At 37.2% G+C, this 22,776-nt stretch overlaps 1 protein-coding gene across 1 annotated transcript; it reads left to right on the top strand.

Moving 5' to 3' along the window:
* Window positions 1–259: 259 nt before the first annotated feature.
* LOC141558747 (cytochrome P450 2C23-like) lies at window positions 260–19,338 on the top strand. The gene is made up of 9 exons (XM_074296421.1): window positions 260–464; window positions 8,629–8,791; window positions 9,105–9,254; window positions 9,564–9,724; window positions 11,411–11,587; window positions 15,183–15,324; window positions 16,769–16,956; window positions 18,105–18,246; window positions 18,733–19,338. The coding sequence occupies exons 1-9, from the start codon at window positions 285–287 to the stop codon at window positions 18,912–18,914; spliced, it is 1,485 nt and encodes a 494-aa protein (XP_074152522.1). The 5' UTR covers window positions 260–284; the 3' UTR covers window positions 18,915–19,338.
* Window positions 19,339–22,776: the final 3,438 nt, after the last annotated feature.

Raw genomic sequence — 22,776 nt, 5'->3', positions numbered from 1 at the left:
AGTTGATAAACCTCCAAAAAATGAGAAAAAATCCTTCCCTATCCCAACTGTCCCTGTGTGATTTAGGATCAGGTTCGGATTAGGAACTGATTCCAAAGGAACAATTATTTAGATATATCCTTAATCACCTGTTGGTTACTTGGTTAATGGAAAACTAATTGTAATGCCTGCAAACCTATCCTGTTATTGGCTGGGCATTGCCACCCCTTGTTTCTGTCAATGATTATAAAAATCTAATGCTTGAGCTATTACCTCTTAGAGCTGTAGGACCGTCTCTCAGGGCAATGGATCCTTGGGGACTCACCACTTCTGTCCTCCTGGCTTGTGTTCTTTTCCTGATCTTCTTATCTCAATGGAGTCAGGGACTCAAAAAGGGAAAGCTCCCACCAGGTCCTACTCCTCTTCCATTTCTTGGCAACCTCCTGCAATTGGATTTGAAGAATATAACTGCATCATTCTCACAGGTAATCTTAGCTCCTCACTTTAAGGAAGGCTGTTTGGCCTGTGCTGAAAACAAAGTCAGTGGTCTTGGGGCAGGAATCATTGACATGAAAAGATGGATTCCAAAGGCTCTTGAGTAAGAGTTGTGGACTATATCCATTTCCAGGGGAACTTGATGGTGCTTTGATTTTTCTGTCATATTCCATCTTCTCTTTCTCTTGGAGTGACTTATTTATTTAACTTGTTTGTTTGCCTGTCTCACCAATCTGTTACAGTAGTTTAAGCAAGGTGGGGGTCAGCAAACATGTCATGAAGTGAGATGGAATAGATGTGGGGACCTGAAGATAGAATCTATCCAACTTGACCATATATTATTGTAAGTATATATAGATATAAATAAGAATTAAGTCAAATATAAATCCATTTTGGCAATTCAGGATTAATGGAATTATTTGTATTCAAGGAGAGTCTACCTCTTGGGTTTTCTCAAGGGAAATGGGTAAGTTTAGGGAAAGAAGTAGTTTTATGAGAAAAGTAGTTAGTTGAATTATGTATATATTATTTGCAATGCCAATAGGACATCCATTTTGAGTACTTCTAAGACACTGGTTATGTGGAATTCAAAAATGATAAATTCTAGTTCTATAAGTGAGTCTTCAGGTTGGAAATAATCACTGATGTTATACATGCTGAGATAATCTAGTTAGAAAGTGTTTGGCAGTTCATGAGATCTTCAAGGGAGTAGAGAGAAAAGAGAGCCCATACAATGAATCTTTGTAGTCAGGAGAAGTATGATGATCCAGCAATGAGAATTGACAATAAGCAGCCAGACATGTAGCAGAAGAAACAAAAGAGACAAGTGTCATAGAAACCAAGAAGAAAAAAGGACTTTAAATATTTCTTGATTATCCAAGCTCCTCCTTCGTCCTCCCTCCATTGTTTTGGGGGGAATTTGACTTCTTTTCATTACTTCTTGATGTCTTATAGAGCCATTAGTTTCAAGTCATTCCAAACTAAAAGTTAAAAAAGGAAAAAAAAATACTTTGTAAAATAAAGGCAAATGAAATTTACATCAAAAGATGTTTGGCAAACATTGAGGAAGGGACACAGTGATGACAGTGAGTCATCCTATCTTCATCAAGCATAGAAAATTCCAGGTTAACCTCATGTCTTTTGACAAATTTAGGAAAGTAACACCTCTTCAACTGCCACAACTACATAGAATATGCAATAATGGGATATCTTTTACATAGGAAAAAGAGGAGATTCAATGTTACTTATTGGAACCATAGTTTGAGCTTCAAATATATCTCCACTGCAAATGTATATGGGAATGTAGATCTGTTCCCCCTCTTCATTCTCCTCCTTCTCCTCTTCCTCCTCATCCTTGTCTTCCTCATCTTTGTCCTCCTTTGTCCTACTTCTACTCCTCCTACTTCACTCTTGTTCTTGTTCTTGTTTTTCTTCTTGTTCTACTTCTTATCATTGTTCTTGTTCTTTTTTTCTCCTTCTCTCCTCCTCCTCCTCCTCTTTCTTCTTCTTGTTCTACTTCTTATCCTTGTTCTTGTTCTTCTTTTTTTCCTCCTCCTCCTCCTCCTCCTCCTCCTTCTCCTCCTCCTCCTCCTTCTCCTCCTCTTCCTCCTCCTCCTCCTCCTCCTCCTCCTCCTCCTCCTCCTCCTCCTCCTCCTCCTCCTCCTCCTCCTTCTTCTTCTTCTTCTATTCACTATTACATAACCATCACCTTATGTTATCTGGTCTCCTGGGTCTTTTCTGCAAGGTCCACAAGTCACATTTTTAGGACTAGGTGTTAGGTTAGGCTTTTTTTTTTTTTTTAGATAAAGGTATTTGTTTTCTAAGTGGTATAGCTTACTTAGCCCTTTTCACTCTATTTCCCTTATACTTAATTTCAGTTTAGTATCAGATAGTCATAAGGAAGATTCCTTCTATTATCTTTCTCTAAATCATCCAAATTTATGACAATCTGTGATTCTACACTTGTGGGAAAATGTTTTGATCATTGATTTTAGGAAAGCTTTTGGTGATATTTATACCAGTGAACAAACAAATTTATGCACCTTTTTGTCCCCACTGGTGTTGGAGAGGATGAAATGTGAACCCAACCTGAAGTGGGGGAGCAGTGTGGCTTAGCAATGGGATAATGTGAGATAATGTGAATAATGATATTAATGATAATAAGATAATGGGATAATGTGAAAGTATAATGATCGAGGGAAACTTCCTAAGAGCAACTCAACTTATCAATAGATGCATCTTCTAACTTGTGATTTGTGAACCTTTGTGAGGGTAAATTCCAAATGCTTCCAAAGTTATAAGTTGCCCTAACTACATATTTCACTGCATATATATCTCACTGCAATGGTACAGTAATTTTGTATTCAATCCCTTCTTATAGAACTTAGAGAGAGATTTGGCACACACCCCTTAGAGGACCCAAACTTCTATTTTGGATACAGAATGGGGAAGTGAGACAATAGGTCAATGAAACAATTTGCAAAGTAAGCTTATAAGAATGTGTAGAAAATAAATATAAGGTAATTTCTGTGGAGGGGAAAGCACTAGCAATTAGGGAAAAGCCTAAGAAAAACCTGCAAAGAAAGTGTCATTTGAGCTAAGCTTTGTGAAGAGTAGGAATACTAAGAGGCAAGGAAGAAATGGATCCTAGGCATAGGAACTACATAAGCCTTGTAGCATAGAGTGTTGTGTGCAAAACATCAAGAGTATCAGCTAGCCTGAACCATGAAGCAGATGAAGAAGGATAAGGATACTTAACAGACCAGTATCAGCTGGTTTGTAAAGGACTTTAAATGTTTAAAAAAAAAGTTACATTTGATCACACAGGTAACAGGGAACCATTGAAGTTTGCTAATTATGAAGTTAAATCTATTCTTATACATTGATACCTTAGCCATAGGTAAGGAAATTTGGAAGATTTTAGTGTAAGTATAAAAAATTTTATTTTATACTTTTTTGGTTTATTATTATTATTATATCTTTTTATTTACAAGATATATGCATGGGTAATTTTTCAGCATTAACAATTGCAAAACCGTTTGTTCCAATTGTTCCCCTCCTTCCCTCTACCCACTGCCCAAGATGGCAGGTAGACCAATACATGTTAAATATGTTAAAGTATATGTTAAATACAAAATATGTATACATATTCATACAATTATTTTATTGTCTATGGTGTTAAGTGTGGGTCAATGCCTAGTTTCTGCCACACTGATTTCCAATTTTCCCAACAACTTTTGTCAAACAGTGAATTCTTATCCCAAATGCTGAGGTCTTTGGGTTTGTCAAAAACTAGATTATTAAAGCTATTGACTATTTTGTCCTTTGAACCTAACCTATTCCACTGATCAACTAGTCTATTTCTTAGCCAATACCAAATGGTTTCAGTAACCACTGCTTTATAACATAGTTTTAGATTGGATACAGCTAGGCCATCTTCATTTGATTTTTTCCCCCATTGGTTCCCTTGAAAGTCTTGACATTTTGTTCTTCCAGATGAATTTTGTTGTGATTTTTTTCTAGGTGATTAAAATACTTTTTTGTGAGTCTGATTGGTATAGCACTATCACCTCTAGTTTCTAGTAAAAAATAGAAAATATTGATTACATCAAATTAAAAACTTTTGTACAAATAAAACTAATGCAAACAAGATTAAAAGGGAAGTAACAAATTGGGAAAACATTTTTATAGTTAAAGGTTCTGATAAAGGCCTTATCTCCAAAATATACAGAGAATTGATTCTAATTTATAAGAAATCAAGCCATTCTCCAATTGATAAATGGTCAAAGGATATGAACAGACAATTTTTAGATGATGAAATTGAAACTATTTCCACTCATATGAAAGAGTGTTCCAAATCATTATTGATCAGAGAAATGCAAATTAAGACAACTCTGAGATACCACTACACACCTATTAGATTGGCTAAGATGACAAGAACAAATAATGATGAATGTTGGAGGGGATGTGGGAAAACTAGGACACTGATGCATTGTTGGTGGAGTTGTGAAAGAATCCAATCATTCTGGAGAGCAATCTGGAATTATGCCCAAAAAGTTATCAAACTGTGCATACCCTTTGATCCAGAAATCGCAAGGAAATACTAAAGAAGGGAAAGGGGCCTGTATGTGCCAAAATGTTTGTGGTAGCCCTTTTTGTAGCGGCTAGAAACTGGAAAATAAATGGATGCCCATCAATTGGAGAATGGTTGGGTAAATTATGGTATATGAATGTTATGGAATATTATTGTTCTGTAAGAAATGACCAACAGGAGGAATACAGAGAGTCTTGGAGAGACTTACATCAACTGATGCTGAGTGAAACGAGCAGAACTAGGAGATCATTATACACTTCAACAATGATACTATATTCTGATGGAAGTGGATATCTTCAGCATAGAGAAGAGTTAATCTGTAATGTCCTGTCATCTCCAGAAACTGCCGATCGCTCTCTGGGAGGAGATCTGCTGTCTCAACTCAATGTCTTGGCCAGATTCTTCTTCCTATTGAGAGCCGTCAACTCTGACCTACAGTAGACTCTCCTCCTCCAGAGTGCTCCCTCTTTTGTCCTCCCAGAGAATGGGCATGGGATAATGCAAAGGCTTGTGGGAAAATTACTTCTACCAATGAACTTGCTTCTTTAAAACATTAAGCTCCTCCCCAGAAGTTCAAAGGGGGTAAAAATCCCCTTAAGGCGCAAAACCAGAGAATTGTTAAGTACCGACTTAGCACTTAGTAAGAACCTAATATCTCATTATCTCCTTAGCACTTAGTAAGAATCTAACACTAATCCAATTCCAATTGATCAATGATGGACAGAATCAGCTATACACAGAAAAGTAACACAGGGAAACGAGTATAACCTGTTAGCATTTTTTGTTTTTCTCCCCAGATTATTTTTTACCTTCTGAATCCAATTTTTCCTTTGCAATAACAACAACAACAAAATTAAGTTCTGCACATATATATTGTACCTAGGATATAATATAACATATTTAATATGTATGGGAATGCCTGCCATCTAGGGAAGGGGGTGGAGGGAAGGACGGGAAGAATTCAGAACAGAAGGGAGTACAAGGGATAATGTTGTAAAAAATTGCCTATGCACCTGTACTGTCAAAAAAAAATTTATAATTATAAAATTAATAAAAAAAAATTTAAAAATATATCATACCTACCTTTTATACCATTCTATTTACTTCTTAATATCTTTCTTATTTGTTTTGTAGTTTGATTTATCTAATTCTGAGTGTAAGGTTGAGATCTCCCACTATTATAGTTTTGCTGTCTATTTCTTCTTGCAACTCTCTTAACTTCTCTTTTAGGAAGTCAGATCCTATACTACTTGGTGCATATATGTTTAGTATTGATATTGCTTAATTTTCTATACTACCCTTTAGCAAGATATAGTTTCCTTCCTTATCTCTTTTAAATAGATCAATTTTTTCTTTTGCTTGATCTGAGATAAGGATGCTTTTTTGACTTCACCTGAACCATAATAGATTCTGCTCTAGCCTTTTACCTTTACTCTATATGTATCTCCCTGCTTTAAATGTGTTTCCTGTAAACAACATATTGTAGGGTTCTGGCTTTTGATCTAGTCTGCTATTTGTCTCCACTTTATGGGAGAATTCATCCCCTTCACATTTATGGTTAAAATTACTAATTGTATTTCCTGCCATAATATTATTCCCAGATTATGCTTTTCTTTTTCTTTCCCCCCATATCTCTCTCCCCAGTATTAAACTTATGGGCACCACTTCCCTCACACAGCTTTCCCTATTTAGAATCCCTTCCATTCCTTTGAATCCCTTCCCCTTTATTATACCTTTCCTTTATTACTCTTTTCCTTTCCCCTTTCCCTCTTCCATTTTTTAATGAAGTGAGAGAGTTTTCTCTGTAAATCAAATATGTCTATTATGTTTTCTTTGAACCAAATCTGATGAGATTAAAATTCACACAATGTCTCTCCTTCTACCTAAATTCCCTCAGATATGATAGACTTCTTTTGCTTCTTCATGAAATATAATTTCCCTCTTTTTATCTCCTATTTTTCCTTTTTCTGTTACTATCCCCATTCCATTTCTATTTCCATTTTTATATTATATCAGTAAAATCAAATTATACATGCATTCTTTATGTATGTCCATACCATAAATACAGTCCTCAAGTGATCTTTTTCTGTTTCTCTTGAGTCCTATAATTGGAGGTCAAATTTTTTGTTTAACTCTGGTTTTTTCTTTTCTTTCTTTTTTTTTTAATAATCATTTTTCTGTACTCTCTTGCAGAGCTTCTCTTTTCTTTCCCCCTTTTTCTTCTAGCTCTCTTTTAAGATTTTTTTTTTGTAATTTCTTCTAAGAGAGCCTTGTGTGATGGGGATGAGGTTACATCCCCCTTTGGGATTTTGTCTGGAGATTGTCTGCTATTAGTTTTCTTGGGACTGAAAACTTGCTCTCTTTCTATATAGAATCTATCAATGGTTAGAGTTTGCATGGCTTTTTTACTCATTTTTAAAAAGTCCTTAGGTTCTGCCTTCAGGGCAAAGAAGTTACCAGCTTCCTCTGCAGAATAGGTATAGATAGATATACAGAAGCTGTCCTGCAAATGGGCTGCAAAGAGAGACTGAGCTGCAGAAGTGCTCCGGAAGAGCCCTGCAATAGAAGTATCTCTGCCCTGGGAAGCAAGGCTGCACTGAGGAAGTTCCACTGTGTCTGGTAGAGTGGCCCCCATCCTGCAGATTTGTAGCTGCCCCAGGCAGAGCCCCCCTGCTGAACAGATTTGTGGCTGCCAAAAGCAAAAGCCCAGAGCTGCAGAATGAAGCTGTAAAGTTGTGCTGTGGTCCATGCTGAGTCACTGAGCTGGATGAGTGTAGCCAGATCCTTTTAGATTCTGGTGTTTTTTGGAGTACATTCTACTTTTGGTCTTCTTGTAACTTCTCTGCTGCTCTATGGCTTTGCAATCAAAGCTTGTGGTAGAGTCTTCCATGTAAAATCTCCACCTGACCCCTTCCATTCAGTGTGCTAGACTCTGTGTTCTACCTCCCTGCCTGCACTGGCCTGCTCTTGACAATGAGGACAAACCTATTCTGGCAATCTTCCAGATTATTTTCAGCTGGTAACTTGTTGTACTCCAAGTATTTATGGATTTTGCCCATCAAGCACTATTTCTGAGGCTGAATTGGATAATTAGTAGTGAGGGTAGAAGAGGACCTTAGAATGACACTTGTGTCTTCTCCACCATTTTGGTTCTGCCCTATTTAGTACTTTTTTAGTGTAGAATTCCTATGTATAGGATGATCTTAGTTCAAGATGTATAGATATGTGAGCTATGCACATAATAATTATGAGATGACCAAGCATAGAGTAAAGAAAAAGAAGAGAAATGGCCCATGCAACTAATGGATGTTTGGTTAAATATAGACTACAATCCAGCAAAGGAGATTGATAAGTGGAAATGAGAAAGGGAAAGGGAATTGGAAAAGATACAGACAGAGACAGAGAAAGAGGGACAGGGAGGTAAAGAGAGAAGGATTATAGAAACCCAGAGAGAAAAGAGTAAAGAGAAAAGAAGGTAGTCAAAAGAGTAAAATGTTGTAAAGAGGTGTAGAAGAATGTGAATTAAGGTAAAGCCATAAATTTGGGTAAACTAAGACTATTAGTAATTGGTGAGGGTAGTTGGAAGTAAGTGCTGATGACTGCAAAATTACTCCAAATATTTCAAAAGGAGAGGAGAGGCAACAATAATAGATAGCTTTTGGTAGGTGAGGGCAATTCCCTCTCCATTTTGGATGGCATTTTGCCATGTCTTACTATAAATCTTCCATAGGTAAACTACCCAAAATCAAATGCAGGGCTTTTTAAAACATTTTTACTCAAGATAGGTACCAATGAAGTAAAGTCTAACTGAAAAAATTGTGTGCCATGTAATAAAAAGGATTTCTAAAAAGCAAACTAAAAAGAATGAGAATAAAACTTTGTTATCCCACAGCTTATGTCCTTTTATATTTGGGATTCATTTACAACATATTGTCCCATGCATGTACATGTATGCATATGTACACATGCATATGGAACATCATAAGGTAGTTGTGGGGGGAAAATTATAACTCTAAAAATTTACACTGAATATTTCTTCTTTCTTGGCATTCTTTTCACAGCTGGCTGAAAAGTATGGCTCCATCTATACTCTTTATTTTGGAAGTCAGCGTATTGTGGTGCTATATGGATATAAAATTATGAAAGAAGCTCTAATTGATCAAGGAGATGGTTTTTTAGACAGAGGAAGTACTCCAATATTTGATGATACATTTAAAAAAAAAGGTAATTTTAGTTTATTCAAAAGAGTGACTAAAAAGCAAAAGAGTATATCAGAATGTTTCTAGTAGAATGGAATACTTTAATCCTGAGCATAGTTATAGGTTTGATTTTTAATGTCTATTTTCAGCACTTAAGACAAATCATTTATATAGTAGTACTTATGCTAAATGCAGTAGCATCACATTTTGGTTTAAATTGAATAAAATTAAATTTGATCAAAGAATTAGTCCAAAATCTTTCAGCCGCCATGTACGCTGTTCTTTCCACCACCGTCAGTTTTAGAATGACCAATGTCCTGTTTTCCCCTTTTGTCTAGGAATTGTTTTTAGTGATGGAGAGACTTGGAAACAAATGCGTAGATTTTCCCTTATGACCCTAAGGAACTTTGGGATGGGGAAAAGAAGCATTGAAGAAAGAGTTCAAGAAGAAGCCCAATGTCTGGTGGAGGAACTCAGGAAAACAAAGGGTTGGTTTTCTTTGCTTTCCCCTGGGGATGTGGAGTCCAATTAAGCATCCCTAGGTCTAAATACTATTTGCTTTGGCAATCATTCTATTGTTGGTCCACTGAAAAGGCAATCACTGTGCTGGACCAGAAAACTTCCTTCTCTCTTCTCATACTCTAATATCATAAGTTAATTTAGTTTTCTATAAGGATAAGGGAAAGTGTTCAGTAGAACAACATCTTCTAACCTTAGAAGAAATGTTCAGTTTCTACATAATTGGAACATTTTTGTTAAACTTTTTTTTTCCTTTTATTCACTTTTCTCTACATTAGGTCAGCCCACTGATCCCACCTTCATCCTTGGCTGGGCCCCATGCAATGTGATCTGTTCTATCCTCTTCCATGATCGATTCAAGTACAATGATGAGAAATTTCAATACCTGATGAAGTTGATAAATGAATTCTTTCAGATCCTTAATTCACGATGGGTACAGGTAAAACCAACAATGTCTTCATATTACATGGCTGTTTGCTCAGTTTTAGCAACAGGACCAATATACCATGGATTCTCAACTCTTAGCAAGGTTTTCATCACACAGGAACACACACACACTTCCTGCTTTATGCATGTAAGGACAATAATGTCATGTAGTATCTTTGGCTCTGAAATTAGAAAGTCTTTTCCCAGTATTCTGTGAACTACTTCTAGGCAATACAAATATTTAAGAAAAGAGAGAACTGTCTGATTAGATTTTAAGATATTCCAAGTATGATAATGCTCATATATATATGGACAATTAAAGTAGTTATTAACAAGGAGCCTGTCCAAATCATTCTTAAAAGATTAGGGAGGATAGTTGGCCAAAGCTTAGGCAAGTAACCTACAGATTCTGGAAGTGTTATGGGTTAGTCTTTACAATGGATGGGCATGTAGGATGAAAGGCTGTCATTCGCTAAAACCAGAACTAACGATTCTTCATCCTTCTCCTGCCTCACTAAGGGTGCCTGTTCCTCTCACTTCAAGTACTGACCTTTCCCAACATTTTTTGGACTCTAATTAATTGCTCTTCTCCCCAGCTCTTCATCACCAGTTCTACTCGAATTTAACTACATTATCCTTTGCTAATTATATCTGGAGTCCAAGAAGCATTGTATCCTAATCCAGATTTGGCTTCTAACTTTCCCTAATTCTATTGAATATTATCCTGAAATTTGTTCTGTTTAATTAGGATATGATGTTTTGTTCGCTGATGGCTGGTATAAATTCTCCCTTTTTTCAAATCTATACCAAGTCCTTTCTCAATGGATGCCTTAAACACACACACAAACACACACACACACACACACACACACACACACACACACACACACACACACCACAGTGCTATTTTACTGTAAAGATTGTGTGAAAAATTGGTTTCAAATAGCATTCTCAAAAAAGTATGGAAGACCTAATTTTTCCTCACAAGTATTTCAAAATATATGTAAATAAAGGTAAATGTCCAAAAAAAATTGTTGTGGGAAAACTAGCATATTGACAAACTGTTGATTTATCTTTGAATTATTCAGGTAACCTGGTAAGCAATTTAGATCTGTCACTCCCAAATTAGTAAATCATATCTGTCATATGAACTAGCAATACCATTATTTGGCCAGTATACCAAAAAAAATTTTAAGAAAGTGTGTAAAACTGAAAGTTATATGCAAAAAAAATTAATAGAAGTTTTTAGGGAGCTTCAAAGGACTAGAAACAAATGGGCTTTTCATTAATTGGGAATAACGGAATAAATTCTTGAAAATGAATATAACAGAATTTTATGTTTTGAGAAATGATGAAAGGTATAGCTAATGTACTTTAATTGATATAAAAATCCACCATGATTCCAGAGGAACCAAAAGGAAACACGGTGTTCTCCTGCTGACAGAGAAGTGATGGATTAAAAATATAAAATGTGATGCATGTTTCTGGCTATTGCCAAGGAGGGGATTTGTTTTGCTTGACTATGTATACATGTTTCAAGGCCTTTATTTTTCTTTTTTGTTCAGTGTGTGAAGATGAGAGACAACAGTCTTTGTCAATAAAAATAAATAGAATAGAATAGTTTATAAGTAGAAATATAGAGGTGACTCTTTATGACCGTAAACTCACATGTGTTTGCTTGTGTTTTTGCTGGCTGTAGCTCTACAACTTATTACCAGGATTCAGAGTTTATCTCCCTGGAAAACATAAAGTGCATTTTAACATTGTGAAAGAACTGAAACATTTCATTTTGGAAAGAGTAAAGGAGCATCAAAAAGTACTAGATCCCACCAACCCTCAAGACTTCATTGACTGCTACCTCTCCAAAATGCAGCAGGTAGGATGCATGGGGAAGCACCTTGCTCTTTGAACAAAGCTGATATTTCAAGATTCTTACAGGTCACCCTCTTCAAAATATATGGGACACTATTGATCATAATACAGAGACCCTCTGAAAAAGAAAAAGCCTTGGTTTATTACATTCTCATGGGAAAGGGCATCTGTACCTGACAAGGTATTTGTTAGCAAAAAGGAGTGCAAAGCATAAATTGCAAAACACCAGATTAAATAGCCTGAATGCAGAAATCCCCAAAGCCCTGACACCTCTAACCCCTCCCCCCCAGCATGGTTTTTTTGTCATTGCTTGGAGGAGTCTGGGGTTACATTTAAATTGTGGAAATCTAACCCAGAACCAAAAGAATAAATTCCCTTTAAAAGAGATACTTAAATGCTAATTAATAAGAGGTGGTGGGAAACAGGTGGGGACAAAGGCCCCGCAACTTTGCAGCTACAACTATTTATTGTTATAAAGTGTCAAGTCACAATGGAAGTATACTTTAAAGCTAATATATATTCCCATGAGAGTATCTTCACTCATAAAATTCCACAGAAAACCATTGGAAAGAACATTAGAAAATGTCAAGGCATCCATTTTCCCTAAGGTGTCCACTGGCTTTCTATTGGTCTCTTTGGTATATGTCTGCCTCTTAAATGAACACTGTAAGGGAAATTATAAAAATTCTGAATTTCTAAAAAATGAACTCATGATCTAGGCTTTCCTATTTGGAAAAAGATATTATATTGGAGAATAATAATAGGAATCAATTAATAAATATTTAGCAAGACCCTACTATGTGCCAGATAGTGCTGAAGACACAAAAAAGACAAAAGATAGTCCCTGAGCACAAGGAGTTTACAATTAAATGGGAGAGATAATATGCAAAAAATATATAACAAAGCAAACTCTAAATAGGAAAAAATGACATCATGAGATCAAAGTCAACTTCAGATACTAGCTCTATAGTCCTGGGCAAGTTTTACCACTACTGACTGCTTCAGTTACCTCATCGTTATAATAACATTTATTTCCCAGGGTGATTGTGACGATAAAATGATATGTTTGTAAAGCATATTGTTAACTTTAAAATACAGGTAGCAGATGGTTCAGTGAATTGAACACTGGGCCTGGATGAAGAAAGACCCAAATGCAAATCCATTCTCAGACATTTCATGTGGAAGTCATTTAACCTCTGATTGCCTGAAAATGGATCCACTGGAGAAGGAAAGGCCAACCACCCCAATGTCTTTGCCAGGAAAAGATTAAATGGATTTAGGAAGGATCAGACATGACTGAAATAACTGAACAGCAACAGACCACAAACCTGTAAGCATATACATGCTAGCTACTATTATAAATGCTGGCTATAACTAGCTGCCACAAAAGCACTCATAAGTAATTATTTTCAGTTATATGATGACCTTTAACTTGCTCCACAGAAAAATAAAAAAACCTCCTCCAAAAAATGTGTAAAAAATTCAGAAAACAAATAAAGCACTTATAGTATCCTATTCTTTCCCCTGATAATAAAATTTTACTCAGATTGTTCCAAGATATCAGTCCAACATTGCATTTAATCCTCAAACTATATTCCCATTGTACATAGTTCCACTCAGACTGATAGAGGGAGCTGGGGATGCGTGGATAGAGTATTGAGCCTGAAATCAGAAATATTTTTGTTCAAATATGGAATAAGACACTTTATAGCAGCGTAATCCTAAGTCACTTCATATCTGTCTGCCTTAATTCCTTAAACTCTATAATGAAAATAATAATACCCTCTAATTCCCAGTGCCATTGTAAAGATCAAATGATATATTTTATAGGATATGGCACATAGCATATGCCTGATAAATGCTTATGTTCTTCATTCCTTCCTAGTCTCACTCAATAGACTAAACTTCCTTAGAAGGAACGATCATTGGGGGAGTGTTGAGCAAGCAATGCTTTTCCCCCCTGGATCTGAGCTGTCCAATAACTCATGTCATTGGGGAAGGGGAGTGTAGTAGAGAAGAGGAGAAAGTAAATGTCTACTGCCCTTCTCTCCCCAACATCCCAGTCATGGCAGCAATCATTAACTGTATTCTGCCCTCTGTTCATAGCACAGCCATCTTATTTCAGCTCAGCATCATCTCTCTCACACAGAAAATAACTCCCTCTTAACAGTTCTCCAAGCATCAAGACTCTCAGTCCATTTTTCACAAATCTTCGAATTTAACCTGCACAAAGCATGGAAATCATTGAATCCTTCCCATGAGCAAGAAGCTTTAGGGCTTTCAGATACAATGCACATACATCTGTTTGGCTTTTAACACCTTTCACTCTGTAACTGCAGCCTTTCTTTCTAGACTGGTGATGCATTTCCCCCTTTAGAGCCTCTATGTTTCAGCCAAACTGGCCTGCTTGCTGGTTCCAATAAATGTATTCCATTTTTCCCTCTTTGCCTTTATGCAGTGTGGTTTCCATGCCCGGAATTCTTTCATTCTCTTTCCTCAACACTTAGTAGCCATAATATTCTTCTACACTTATCTACTAACTCCTTCAAGGAGCCTTCCCTTATTCCTCCCACTGTTTCTGTCCCACCCAGAAATATCTGTGTATTTATTTTGTATACATGGCACACATACTTATCTCTGAATATGTTCTAGATCTCCAGCAGGATGTAAATTCTGTCTTATTTTTGTCCTTTGCCTTTATGTCACTACTACCTAAAACTTTGCCTCATATTTAATGGAGATATCTTACATATTTGCCGATTCAGGGATGTAATATATGGATAAACATGTTAAACAGCACAGGATTAAATATATTTTATTAAAATGTTCACTAGAAACTTTATTCCAAGCTTGATATCAAGACTCCTTTAGCTCCCTACCTACTTTATTCTTTCTGCCTCTATATTTTTTACCTTTCTTTCAGTGACTGAGAGCCAATGGGCTTTTTAAATAGTGAATTGATATGAAAACATAAGATTGCATTGCTTTGTCTTCCTTATTAATATATTTACTTTATGCTACACAATTAGTTGAAATTCTGTATTCTCTGCCATAAACTTTTCTCTCAATTTCACACTTTGAAAATCTGAAAATTTTCTGTTGCTTCTTGTTTTATTGAGATGTTGTCCTGTTTGGGAGTGAAAATATCAGTATGAGGGATCACTTACTAGTTCATTACAATGTTGCATGAATTACTTGATTAGGCTGTTTCCACACCTTATACATCATTGATATTAGAGAACTGAAAAGGATTCAGCTCTTTCTTGTTACATATAAGTAATTAAGTGACTTTCCCATGGCTATATACTTGCACCTTAACTAAGGCTAAATTTAGATCCAGTTCATCCTGATTTAAAGGCTCTTGCTCTATCCATATGCCATATTATTTGAGGGGAAAAAGGTTTCCTGGGAAGGACAGATCTATGGTTGGGCAGTGGAAGCGTAGGGGCATTAAGCAGGTTATAGTCTCTTGCAGTTGGCAATGAAGGCGGGTGAGGGCTCCTAGGACATGTACTTATGTACTCACATATTTCTTATGTTTGCTAATGACTTTTCCTGCTATTTCTCATTCATTTCATCAATTTGTTCCTCCATTCTAGGAAAAAGATAATCCCCACTCCGAATTTGACTTAGAGAATCTACTAATGACTGGAATAAATTTATTTGTTGCTGGAACAGACACAACCAGCAGCACTCTAAGATATGGCCTGCTGCTGATTCTGAAGCATCCTGAGGCCCAAGGTAAGTACAAGAATTGCCAGGCTTATAGACCAGGCTGACTTTCCCAGCCCTGTACCTTGCTCAGGGGCTAGCCCCGTTTTCTTACTTTTTGTGTTTGTATGACTTCCACACAGAGCACCAACAGGTCAAACAGTAGCATAGAACACTTATGCAAGACTTAGTTAATTAAATATAGGAAGTTCTGTCATGGGGAATTCAATTCACTTTAACAAATATATGAAGTATCTAGTGTGCACATTGACTCTATGCTTAAGAAAAAAAGAATAAAATAAAAGACCTCCTTTACTCAAATGACTTATATTCTACCAGCGCTGGATCTGTGGGAGCAGAACTGGGTACCAGGGAGAGAAGTTACAAACTGACAAATGGAAACTTCATTTAGGGAAAGGCTTGCTAACTATGAAAGTTTTCCCAAAGCCCATGTAGTTGGTTAGCTGCCCTGGAGGTAATGAATTCTCCTTTATAGGAGGTTCTCCTTTACAGGAGGTTCTCAGGCAAAACTTCAATGATCCTTTGTTTATTCCATAAGAAACAGGATTACTGGGGAATTAGATGGTACAATTAACAGGACACTGGCTCTGGAGTCAGGAGGATGTGAGTTCAAATCCAGACTCTAACACTTAACACTTACTTACTAGCTGTATGGTCCTAGGTAAGTCACTTAATTCCAATTCCTTTTAAAAATGCAGTTATCAGTATCTATAGATAGATAACAGCATAACAGACATGATTGGCCATAGGGAAAATGAGCCACTTCAAATGCTGAAATTCTGTTTCTCAAAAACTTACATGTTGAGTCAGGAACGAAAAAAAAAAAAAAAAAAAAAAAAAAAAAAAAAATATATATATATATATATATATATATATATATATATATATATATATATATATATATGTATATATTTATCTGGTGAATGGGTTAAATTGAGATGTAAATGTCATCTCCAAAACGATCAAATTCAAATGTAGCCATTTACTTTGATTGAGCATGCTAAATGGCATTAATATAAAGGATATAAAGTTTGTAAATCACTTGACATATTATTTCATCTGATGTCCTCTAAGGGAGATGCAGCTATTATCTCCATTGCACAAATCATAACATGATAGAATTTGAGATAAAAAGAATCTTGGTAGACACATAATTTATAACCCCCATTATTCAGCTGAGGAAAATCATGATTAGAAAAGCTTAATGATGTGGCTGAATTGACACAGATGATGTATAAAGAGGAATACAAACATAGTTCTTCATGATTCCTATGCACTGAGCTACAAAGGATTATCCCATTGCTGCTGCTAAAGCCTGAGGAGAAACAGAACCCTGAGCCCCTCTGAGAATCATTGCAGATCATATGATCAGGCAGACACTCCACACACGCTCTGTTGGACATTCTGAGAAGATCTGGGAGTCCAGTGATTATTCCTGTGTTTTTTCCTGCAGCAAAAATTCATGAGGAAATTGATCGTGTGATTGGACATAATCGAGATCCTTCCATAAAGGACAGACAAGATATGCCCTATTTGGATGCTGTAATACACGAAGTGCAAAGATTTTCTGGCATTACATCTATCAACCTGGCCCATGCAGTGACTCGGGACATCCACTTACAACAATATTTTCTCCCCAAGGTAAGTAATCATGGAGGGAAAATAATGGAAAGATTGGTCAAAATGATTTCCATTTTTTTCATTTCTTCTGACTAGACAGTGAAGTGGATTGGGGAAATATTATTATCTGTCCTATTGTGCAGGTGGGCACACTGAGGTTCAAAGAAGATGAATTGCCTATGGTCATTTTAAAATGTTGGAGTAAAGATTAAATCCTAGATCTAAATTCCAAAATGCTGCTTTTCAGGGTTACTAAAAACATTGATTGGGTGAACTGGAATTAGATTGAGCTTTCCTACCAGTGGATCAGCAAAATTATTCTCCCTCAAAGAAAGAAAAAAAAAACATTCCAGCTACTTTCACATTTAATATACCCCAATGAGTGCATTGTTGAGTTCAAATCCTCAGGTTTCAGGAAGAATCTCCTGTGTAAGGATTGCTGGGCCACATTCTGCTGACACCAGACAAGAATTGAAGGTGGTTTGACTATTGAGGACCTAGGCTTCTCTTGGAGAAAGCACAATTTAGCACAGAAAGTTCCAGTCAAAGGATCGATTCTCTTCTTCAGATCCAAGTTGTGACTTGATTCACAGAGTGACTTGCTGTTGAAGAAACCCCTCGGCAGAAAGTCTCGTCTTTTCCTACTTTCTTTCATCATTGCCAGGAACACGGGCATTTCTCCTATTTTGCGCAGAGTTGCACAGATATTAGGTGAACACACAGTGCATAGATCATGGTAATGAGGGGAGAGGGAGCACAAAGAGTTTTAGTCTTAGTCAAAGCTTCCTTGGTGATACCCAAAGTCAATCTGTGAGGAAAACTACAGATTCTCAAAAGATAAAGTGAGCAAGGTGTGCCTTCTAGCAATGGGCCATAACTATTATAAAGGCATAAAGAGCAGAGAGGGAGCATTGTGGATGGGAAATAGCAGTTGGACCAGTTTAAACTAGAACCAGAAAGAAGGTGTGATGGGGACAATAATGCAGATACCAATGTGAAAAGCTAGAATAGAACCTGTGCAAATTCTCAATAGCTAGATATCCCAATGGTCACCATATGAAAGGAGTGTGCATTTTGTACTAGAGACAGAAGGGAGCCACTGAAGATCCTTGGGATTGACATAGCAAAGGTATTCATGGTTATCATTGACTCAAATTTCTTCCCTTTAGGGCACAACAGTCTTCCCACTTCTCTTCCCAATCTTATTTGACAGCAAAGAGTTTCCCAATCCTGAACGGTTTGACCCCCAACACTTCCTGGATAAGAATGGGAAATTCAAAAAAAGTGACTACTTCATGGCTTTTTCCATTGGTAAAAAGAAACCCTTCCCATCTGCACCTCTCACTCTAATGGGAGAATCCTGTTCCCTCTCTAACCCTCCACTTACTGAGCTTCCTCCCAGTGGTCCTTCTGAGGACAGCCCTCTATGGCATGCTGCACACTTTCTTTTCTACTCTTCCATGCCCTGACTTCTTCTGTCAGTTCTCACCAGATGAGCTGAATCTCTTGGCTGCTCTTCTATCTTCTTCTTTATGGAACTATGACTCCGTTGCATGATCTTCTCCACAAGGGCTCACCATGGGAAGAATGGTGTGAAGAGGGAATTCCTTTCTGCCCCTAGTGACAGTTAATGATTGAAATATATGTCACAATCATAGATTTCACCATTTCTGCATATCTGCATCCTTCTCTTTTAATTTCCCCCCACAAATGTCTAGGTCCAATGAGTCTGTTTCACTTTGGCTGACACTATGATATTGTGTGAAAATTTCTATGTGTAATTTTATTTCTTTTCAGGAAAAAGGTCTTGTCTTGGAGAAGGCCTGGCAAGAATGGAGTTGTTTTTGTTCTTTGCGACAATTCTACAGAAATTCACTCTCAAATTAGTTGGAGATCCAAATGAAATTAGCATCGATAACAAGCTGGTTGGAATCATCGACCGTCCACCATTTTATGAACTACGTTTTCTTCCTCGCTAAAGAAAAAAAAAAGGAATATAAAATTGATTTGGAAAATTAGCCAGTTGGCGTTACCCTATGGATTCAAAATTCTCATATTTTTTGCTGTAATCTCCTTCAAGCAAAGAATCATTCCTATCTATTTTTTAAAATGGATCTTAATTTCCAAAAACAAGAAAAGCTAGTAGAATATCTTCAATGTCAGTACATATTAGATGTTGCTTTATAGACATTCATGGGCAACCTTCTCATTAATGCCTCCAACCATGTTCTAATTCATATCATTAATTTCAATGTTAGGTTTCTGAGGAAGGTCTAGAAAATATCCTTCCAAAACCTGTATTAGTTTGTTCTTTTCAAATAATCCCAAGGATAATATAATTCTGTATCTTATAACTTTTCTTTGTGAATTTGGTATACAATAAAAAAGTTTTGTTGCTAATAACTCTGTGATATGAAAATGTGTGCCTGCACTTGCACACATTGAGGATCATGACTTCAGAAGCAGCATGGTAACATGAAGAGAGACTTAACCTTTGGGGCAGAGGAACTGGATCATTTCCTACGTGTAATGTTATCAACTTGGGTGACTTTGGACAAGTCACTTCACATGGGCTCAGCGTTCCCTACTGACTCCCCATCCATGACCTGTGGACATAATCAGTGCAACTATCTGTGCCTAGTGGACCATTTTTAAGGGTCAAAGGAGAACACAATGGTGATAGATTTCTATGACTAAGATGGTCACTAGGTGACTATGTCATTGTGCATTGATGGATCCATAGATTTCTAGTTTTGCAAAATCTTCTACAGTTTAGGGCCCAACAACCATTCATTCTATAACTCAACATAATACATCAATCTGCCAAGGAATTATGATTGTATTAATGAAATCCCAGAGCTGGTCAAAATGCAGCTAACCTGCAATCAAAAAATCTGAGATACTTGACTAATCATCTTGGGCATCATGTGACTTGCCTGTGGCCACACAGCTTTACAGCATGCTAAGCAGAATCCAGACCTATATTTCTGATGCTCCGAGTTCAGCATTCTATTCACTATATCACATTGCCTCCTTTTCCTAAGGCTCACACCTTCTGCATCCATACTTTTCTCTTTTTATACCTCCATGTTTTCCCAGATCCTCACTCCATCTCTTTCATCATTTTCTTCCTTTCAGCCTCTTGATCCAAGAGAGAAGTTTCTCCATCTTAAATTGATCTCCATGCAAACCTTCCTTGTTCCCTTGCCCTATGAAGACATGTATTATTCCTTCCACTTGCCTTCTCTGTTTCTACATTCTTACTACTGAGAACAGAATCCTTCTTTTACTCTCAGCCTCCCTCTCTTTAGCATCTATTCTAAGGTGTCTTTTTTCCTACAAATACCTCTCACATCATCCCCAGTCTTCTTACCAAAAAACTGAATTCAATATTTCTCTGAAAAAAAAATGAAATTATTTAATTTTCTTTCCTAAAAATAACTGGTCTCACTGACATTAAAGTGTGTTTTATTAAAAAAAAATTCTGTGTCTTTAATGTCTTTATCTTTTGGCTTCCATTAAATATTTGATATTATTGGCGATACTCTCCTTCTGAGTCAGTAGATGTCTTGGATTTTCTTGACACTCTCTCTCTCTTCTAGATCTCTTCATCCTCATCCCTGCCTTCCCATTGTGGTGAAGATCACTTGAAACAGAAATCTATGCTCTAGGAATTTTATGACCAGTAAGGGTGGGAGATGAGTGGGGGCAGTAGCCTATGACAAATACTCTTTTAGCTGTTTTAGTTATATCACAGAAATACTCAGAACTATCATTCACAATTCTGATATAAGAGACAGAAGTGCCAAGTGTCTTCAAAAACACTTTGAACTGACCAGAAAATTGCATTTTTAATGAAAAGACAGGGTAATTGGGAAACTGCAGAAGACACCACTGGAGTAGGTAATAGATAGACATCAAACCTAAAAGGAGTGCCAATGTGCTAGAGTCATTTTGTCAAGAGACAGATGGCAGCTCCTAGCTGCCTGTTAGTCAATTGATCTTGTGAACTAATCTCTAAGATCTCTAAGAATACCAATATTCTCACTCTCTCTAAGGTAGTGTCTTGAAATAAAGCCCTCTCTGGCTCACATTAGCTATAACATTAGTATACTCTATTCATGACTCTCTCATAAAGAAGCTATTGTCGGTGGGTGGGGCAGAGCCAAGATGGTGGAGAAGGCACACATGACTTTCTGAACCTCTCTCATACCCTCACTACCAATTATTAAATTCAGCCTCATAAATAGCACTAACTGGTGAAATTCAGGAAGATTGGAAGTGTAACAACTTACCAGCTAAAGGTAATCTGGAAGATCACCAGAAAAGGTTTGTCTTAAACAATGGGGAACAGACCCATGTGGGCAGAGATAGAGCCAGAGGCTGGCATTTGCAGTGGACAGGGAGTGAGGCAGTGTTTGTGGTTGGAAGGTTTACAGAGAATGCTCTACCATAGGCTGACTGCTTTGCTTTGGTTGCCGAATAGTGGACCAGCAGAGAAATTAGAGCCTAGGGTAGAGGGTATTCTGCAGGACGCCACAGCCTAACAGCTGTGCCCACCCAGGACCAGAAGGGACTCAGTGCAGGCCATAATACAGCTTTGCAATGGCATTCTTCAGCTAGGGGCTTTCACAGGGGTAAGTCACAAACCTGCATGGCAGGGGCACAGCCAGGGGCAGCCTTTAATCTGCACATTGGGGGGCTCTGCTTGTGGCAGTGGAATTTCCCCAAATGCACTACACTCCCCAGGCAGAGACACTTCCAGTGCCCTGCAGTTTGCTGGGAGACTGCTAATACCCAATGTGGGCTTTTGCAAAGGGCGATGATAATTTTGTTGCTCAGCCTCTAGCCCCAAGGCAGTTGCTAATCCTCACAGTGGGGCTCCTCACAGGGCACTTCCACAATCCCTGGGCCTAGTCACTTCCTGTGTGGAGCTCTTCCCAGAGCACTCCCATAGCTCTCCACTCTTTGCAGCCCATTGAGAGGATAGCTGCTGTCATACCCATCCTTGCTCTGCAGAGGAAGCTGGTAACGTCTTTGCCCTGGAGGCAGACCCTAAAGGCTTTTTAAAAAATGAGTAACAAAATCAAAAGAATGACTGATAGCTTGTATACAGAAAGAAAGCAGGTTTTCAACCCCAAGGAAACTAATAGCAAACATTCTCCAGACAATACCCACTGACAAATAGATTTCATAAATTACAAGTTTGATCATATGTATAAAGAACTGCAATTCAAATATAAAATGTTCTGTTTGACTTTTAAGGTCCATAACTTCCTCATCTTTTCCTATATTTCCAATCTTCTCATTTTTCATTCCCCTGTCTGTAATCAGTCATTCAGTCAATAAATAGTTCTTAAGCACCTAGTATGTGCCAGGTACTATGCTAAGTGCTGAAGATATAAAAGTAAATAAAAGACAATTCCTTTCTACCCTGAAAGAACTTACAAGCACACACAAACACACACACACACACACACACACACACAAACCCATACACACACATACACACACACACACACACACACACACAGCCTATCTTTAGTATAAATAGGAAAAATTATCATAGGGAAGCTCTACAGCTAAGAGAAATTTGGAAAAGCTTTCTGTAACAGATAGGAATTTATCTAGGACCTCAATGAAGAAAAAAAGACAATAGATGGAGATGAGAAAGGAATAGTGGAATAGCCAGAAGAGTTGCCTGGAGCTGAGATAGTATCAGCTTTATTGAATATCCAGAAAACCAGTGTAACTGGATCAAAGAATATATGTGTAGCGAGTATGGTATAAGAAGGCCGGAAAGTCAAGAAAAGCTAGATTTTGATGGGCTTTGAATGGCAA

This window comes from Sminthopsis crassicaudata, chromosome 2 (assembly GCF_048593235.1).
Source record: "Sminthopsis crassicaudata isolate SCR6 chromosome 2, ASM4859323v1, whole genome shotgun sequence".
Classification (NCBI taxonomy): domain Eukaryota; kingdom Metazoa; phylum Chordata; class Mammalia; order Dasyuromorphia; family Dasyuridae; genus Sminthopsis; species Sminthopsis crassicaudata.
The sequence above is the reverse complement of the archived record's forward strand: the minus strand, read 5'-3'. Positions and strand labels throughout refer to the sequence as shown.